This window comes from Propithecus coquereli, unplaced genomic scaffold (assembly GCF_000956105.1).
Source record: "Propithecus coquereli isolate 6110/MARCELLA unplaced genomic scaffold, Pcoq_1.0 Scaffold155, whole genome shotgun sequence".
Classification (NCBI taxonomy): domain Eukaryota; kingdom Metazoa; phylum Chordata; class Mammalia; order Primates; family Indriidae; genus Propithecus; species Propithecus coquereli.
This window is the reverse complement of record NW_012139969.1, coordinates 4,910,097-4,916,744: the sequence shown is the minus strand read 5'-3', so window position 1 is coordinate 4,916,744 and position 6,648 is coordinate 4,910,097. Positions and strand designations below refer to the sequence as shown.

The 6,648-nt window shown below is 36.3% G+C and overlaps 1 protein-coding gene across 1 annotated transcript in view; it reads right to left on the bottom strand.

Annotated features, from left to right (window-relative positions):
- Positions 1-2,056: 2,056 nt before the first annotated feature.
- The window catches only part of UACA (uveal autoantigen with coiled-coil domains and ankyrin repeats), a 54,637-nt gene continuing 50,045 nt past the window's right edge, over positions 2,057-6,648 (bottom strand). The window contains exons 13-14 of the mRNA XM_012640558.1: positions 5,308-5,373; positions 2,057-2,252 (exon numbers count right to left, since the gene is read on the bottom strand). Of these exons, the coding sequence (XP_012496012.1) occupies positions 2,181-2,252; positions 5,308-5,373 (138 nt within the window). The 3' untranslated portion in view covers positions 2,057-2,180. The remainder of the gene's footprint in view (positions 2,253-5,307; positions 5,374-6,648) is intronic.

Here is a 6,648-nt window from a genome sequence, read left to right as displayed (position 1 = left end):
TAAGAGATTACAAAAACTATAATATTAAATTTTAAGATGTTCATTGCATGAATATTTAATTTTACTTTAATAGACAATTCTTTATAATACTGATTCTGTCAAAAAGAATGAGTTTTTCTGATGAAGTAGGAGTCATAAGAAAAAACCTACAAAGCAAAAGAGTAAAGCTTCCAACAAAGGACTGGACATTCTCTCAGAAAGCACTCATCACATCTTAGACAACATTACTCTTCTTTCCTCTCGGCCATAGATCCAGGTATCACAGTCTTTCTCAACGCAGAATGGCAGAGACCAGCATCATCCATTATCTATGTTTCACCTGCTCACTAACTAAAAAGCTTTAGTCTTCAGTGTTGCAAACGCAGTTTCTGCCATTGATATGAAAAGGTGAGAGAATGAGACAAGGGATTAATTTAAGCAGGTTACTTGATATTTGACTCTGGATAGCTAACTGAAAATGGATATCATCTTCTATACTTTGGACCCCATCATTTCCTACTCCAAATTCTCCAAAGATGGCAAATAAACTAGTTTAACTTGAGAATCTCTTATAAAAACATTCAAAACAATATTCTGGAGAAAACATTTTATTGATGGTGAAGACAAAATAAAATACACATAAGGCTCTCTTCCTACCCCTAATAAGGAAAATGGAATACTGAATGTAAATGTTCAGTTTAGAACTTTGCTCCGCTGTGGAGCTTCAACAGGTAACCTAAAACTCATGAAATGGAACTCATGCTGAAGGACAACATTAAATATAATATAGAAACCAGATATCGTTTATGTAAACTGTATATATCTACCTAAAGAATTAAAAATAAATCCAATTCTGACTTTTCACTGTTGTTTCTACACTGAAGAAATATAATGGCTTATTCTTTGGTATGAGAAGCTACATTATGGCCCTTTTACCCTAGTATACAAAAATGGGATAAAAAAATCTGGTTCAGGATGTTCAAATTTTATTGCTAAGGCACATTTTGCAATTTAAGAAAACTCAACTGAAATGATTCATTTGTTCAGTTATTTGTTAATGGTCAAATTAGTAATTTTCAGTCTGAATGCTAAACAAAATGTTAATAAAAATAACAAGATATATAAACTTCCCTCGATGAGATGTAGCTAATAAAAAGTTGGTTACATCAGAGTATTTATTATAAACATGCCCAATTTTATTATTTTCTTGCTATCTATATTCTTATAGTTTACTGTATTATTGCACTTTTGTCTAAAACCTCAAAAATCTTATCTAAAATCAATTCTCTAATGCTAATTCTGTAGGAAAATTGCATTTCACATTATTAATCTCATTAGTACAACTTTCCTATAAATAAGTATGAAACATTTGGAGGATGCATATATAATGAGTGCTTGGTTACTATAGTAGCAAATGTCAAAGTAATTGCTAAAAAAAAGTCTAAAGTTTTTGACATTTTGAAAAATCTAATGTATCATTTATCATTGTTCTCTAAATACTGTGGCAAGAAAAGTCACCACAAGTAAGAATTAAGATACTGTTGTAGAGATTATGAGGCAATTTTATTATAAATTCCTGATATATTCCACCCCTGCCTGTTCTTAATCTAAATGTAATTTAGCACTACAATCCATTTGTGAAATTTATTTTAAAAGGCATAAAACTTATAAGTATAAGAAGAAAAAAATCAGTACCTCCAAAACAAGTCAAAGACACTCAGTAAGTTACCTCAATAAAGAGAAAACCTGGCCAGCAAAGTTACAATGCATTCCTTGCAACCACATTAGGTCTCAAGGTTCTGAGGGTCTGAAAGGTCTTCTGATCCACTTAAAAGCAGCCACCAGCCAAATTAATTTCTCTGAAAGAAATCTTTAAACAATTATTTCAGCCTAACCCTTCTTTGTATGGACCCATTCATATGGTTCATGTTTTACTAGGGACTCAAGTGTAAAAATATATAGTCAATCCAAGGCAAAGTGTTATGTCATTTGTAAAATTAACACATACAGAATATAAAATTTGAACTGATATTGAAAAAGTCAGTAACATATTCATCTAATTAAAAAAACCTACTGATGGAACAAAACATATTTTATTTTAATTATACTAGCACAGTAAGGCCCAGAAAGACCGTGGAGTTGTGCACAGAAAGCTCAGCACCAGCAGGACAAAGCAGACATTGGCCGGTCAGTGCTAACCGCTAGCACACAAGCCCCTGCCGCATTTGTATGATTTGGAGTAAGGCCTCCTGAACATCTTCATCCATGTGACCCTTGAGAAAAAGAAGAGGAGAAATGTTTTCTGTCATCTTTGTTTGCACAGGAATTCTAAAGACAAAGTCTTCATAATAGAGCACAACTAGTTGTGAGTCACCAAATGCTAAAAAACTCTTGCCATTGTGGTGATATCTAAAGAAATTACTGGAAAAGGGAGGGGAGCTCTATCATGAAAAGAAAGAAGTCAGTAAGTAGTACTGTACAGTAGTTGCTTTTAACATCTATTACCAGAAGACAAATGGAAAAACTTCTCTCTCTCTCTTTTTTAATAACAACCTCAGATGACAGGAGCAGCATAAGTCATAAATGAGCAAAGTAAACTAAAAGCAAACTTTTTGTTGTTGCTGCTGAGGTTCTTTTTTTTTAATGAGAAAAGTGCTTGATTAAAAATCCCCATGGCCAGGTGCGGTGGCTCATGCCTGTAATCCTAACACTCTGGGAGGCCTAGGAGGGAGGATAGCTTCGGCTCAGGAGTTTGAGACCAGCCTGAGCAAGAGCAAGACCACGTGTCTCTACTAAAAATAGAAAAAATTAGCCGGGCAAGATGGCGCATGCCTGTAGTCCCAGCTACTCAGGAGGCTGAGGCAGGAGGATCACTTGAGCTCAGGAGTTTGAGGTTGCTTTGAGCTAGGCTGATGCCACGGCACTCTAGCCCGGGCAACAGAGCGAGACTCTGTCTCAAAAAAAAAAAAAATCCCCATATTTATATTTTTAACCTAAATATGATCATATAATATATATTATTTTGCAACTTGCCTTTTTTACATAGTGTCACAGAAATCTTTCCCTAGAGATACCTAATTATTTAAGTTATTGTATAATATTCCACTGTATAAATGTATTAAATTTCTTTACCCATTCCCCTAATGATGAACATTTAAGGTATTTCCCATCTTTATGGACAGATTCCTAAAGAAGAAATTGCTGGGTCAAAAAGCAGACTCAATTTTTAATTTTGCAAAGTACCAGACATTCCCTGTACAGAGAATGTCACAATTTACACTCCCCCAACAGGCCTCAGACGCCCTTTTCCCACACGCTCTGGCTAACACTGCAGACCATCGTCTTGTTTAACATTGGCAGTTCCATAGGTGAAAAATGGTACTTTCCTGTTCATTTGCATCTCCCCCATTACTGATGAGTTTGAGCATCTTTTTTACATGCATGTTAGCCATTTATATTTAAGAAGAAATACTTTAAACTTAAAATGGTGGCAAGAATTGATTAAACGCAAGTCAATATGGTGGGCTTACAACACCCTCCCACCATGTTTTTTTCCTGGAGTACTTGAACAGGTTTTAGCACAATTCCTATTAATATAAAAGTTTTGCTTCCAAAATCTGTTTCTATAACAGCAGGATGTTTAAATTTCAAGCATTAGCCATAGTTGACTGAGCTGAATTTCTTAGTTAACTTCATGATGCCAGAAAGCAAGACTGTTTCATTTCAGAGGCCAATTGCTTCTGTTATGTTTCATTAGGACTCAGAAGAAAATAATTTCATATTTCACAAGCATATATTATATAAAATAGAAAGGCTTGTTGTTTGCTGTATCTTTCAGTAAGAGTAAGGTCTTCTTCCCTTGGCCAATGCTAGTGAGTTCCTCACTCTCTCTAATACAGATTTTCTGTGCTTTTCTACCATTTTCCCTCCTAAATTTCCTATTCCAGAGTCCCTCCATAGTCTTCTGTAATAATTACAATAAACTTTCAAATCCTAGCTTATCTTCTCTCTACTCAAAAGACAGTAGCTAAAGATACCTTCTTTTATCACACCATTCATTCTTTTTTTTTTTGAGACAGAGTCTCACTCTGTTGCCCTGGCTAGAGTGAGTGCCGTGGCGTCAGCCTAGCTCACAGCAACCTCACACTCCTGGGCTCAAGCGATCCTCCTGCCTCAGCCTCCCGAGTAGCTGGGAATACAGGCATGCGCCACCATGCCCGGCTAATTTTTTCTATATATTTTTAGTTGTCCAGATAATTTCTTTCTATTTTTAGTAGAGACGGGGTCTCGCTCTTGCTCAGGGTGGTCTCGAACTCCTGAGCTCAAACAATCCGCCCGTCTTGGCCTCCCAGAGAGCCAGGATTACAGGCGTGAGTCACGGCGCCCGGCCCATTCTTTTTCATTGGTTTCTCCTCCATCTCCTATAGAAAAGGCAACCCTATTGATTTTAAAAATTTAATGTCATAAAGTATCCATTATTTTATGTAGTTCTCTTTTAAAAACTGATCTTTCTTTGAAGCTTTCTCTCAACACCCGTTTATCCTTCCTTCCTTCATATTTTTTGTTTGTTTTTACAATGTGGCCTAACACACTTCAAATCCAAATAATTCCCATTATCTCTCCTGTTATTCTAATATTTTTCTCTTTTAGTGTATCTTCCTGAAAAATCTAGTCAGAGAATTTTGGAGATGCTGCACATAGGGTTTCCAAAGGGCATTAAGTATAGTATCCTTTATATGTTAAGCATTGCTTAGTATGATTTAAAAAAAATAGCTTTCTCAGTATACCTCTAAAGAAGGGAATTCATAATCTTACGCGTCACTGAGTTTAAGGCTCCATAAATAAATATTATCAGTTACCTCTTCACAGATCTATTTTTCTTTATTACAATTCTATGCACACTCTGCTTGTCATTTTCATACTTCTCTAGTATTCTTTACATTTCAAGGAGATACTCCTGAGCTACCAAGAAACATATGAAATCCTTTCTGCTCTCCTCTTTCAGCTGACACTTACGTGTGGATGTCAAGGCATTACCTCCAGCTAGCAACGCCGTTAACATGTGCTGTCACCACATTACCAAACTGTCTATAAATTCAGTGACAAGCAGATGAAGGCAGCACTAATTTAAGATGCTGTGTTACCATAAAGCTTTGTAAATTTTTCTGGAAGATACACAAACCATGATTAAAAGAAATAATTATTTTTAAATAAGCATATAGGGTACAGCTACTTTAAACATCAATTTCTTTCAGACAAATTTATTTGAAAATAAAAAATTATTTTCTCGAAAATAATATTCTTTCCAAAGGAGAAACAGTTCTTTACCTGTGCAGCACTAAGAAGGTGTGTCCGATAAATTGAGATTACTTCTTGGTGCTGTCTGTCAGCATCCTAGAAATGTAGAAAGATAGATTAGAATATCAGTATTTACCTTTCCAAACACATGGAGGCTTGTGACAATGCTGGCCTCATGCCTGATGCTACAAAACAGTAGTATTATTATTAAAATGCTCCCGTTACTTCTTATAGCAAACTACCTTGGTGCTACCAAATGCAGAATTCCATAACATTAGTATAAAACTTTTCTCACGAATGCGTGGGATATTCACAGTGAAAGCAATGTCACTTACCCTAAGTAACATGAAATGATTGCCTTAGTTCAGATCTAATGCCATAAGCTCACGCAGACACTTATCAACTGATGCCTTGGATTCCTGCAAAAGCTTCCCATCTTGCCCCCCTATCTTCACACTGTGTCCCCTATCATGTTTCTGAGACGGAGGCCGCTCTTCCCTCACATCATTTTGGCTCAAAAACCTTGGGTGACATTTCTTTACATATAAGAGAGAATCCAGGCTCATCAGCTTGGTTCTCAACAATTTCCACAATTTGGCTTCAATTAGCTCCCAAATGCGGTGGCCGCCGCTTATCAGTTTCACTATCGGCAGTTTTGCTTTCTCTGTGTCAGTTACGATAAGACATTCTGAGATAGAGAGAGGGAGGGAGGGGGAGAGAGACACCATATTCACAAACCTTTTATTACAGTATATTGTTATGTGTTTTATTTTATTATTGGTTATTGTTATTAATCTGTTACTGTGCCTGATTTATAAATTAAACTTTATCACAGGTATGTATGTATTAACAGTATGTATAAGGTTCGATACTATCTGCAATTTCAGGTATCCACTGGGGGTCTTGGAATGTATCCCCAGTGGATAAAGGGACTACTATATCGGCAGGCATTTTCCTGCCCCCACCCCCAGCCATGCCACTCGCATTATATCTCCATGTCTTTTCTAAGACTATCTTCTTCGCATGGAAGATCCTCTATTTTCCTTTCACCTACAAAAACTCCATTTATTTTACAAGTTCAGGCCAGGTACTCCATTCTTTGAAACTAGCTCCCACCACACCAGTAATCTTTCCTTCCTGGGAACCCATATCACTTAGAATCTGGTACTACGTTCTCAATTCTGTATTTGACATCTGTCTTCTTGTTGTTATACTTTTCATGGATCTGTATGTTGCCTCTCTTATGACCCAGAACTCCTTGGGGACAGGGATGGTAAACTCTCTTTATCCCTGACAGGGCTTAGCATGGGGTCATGAACATAATAAATAATAAACAGATATTTCTAATTATTGAAGGAATACCATATCCTT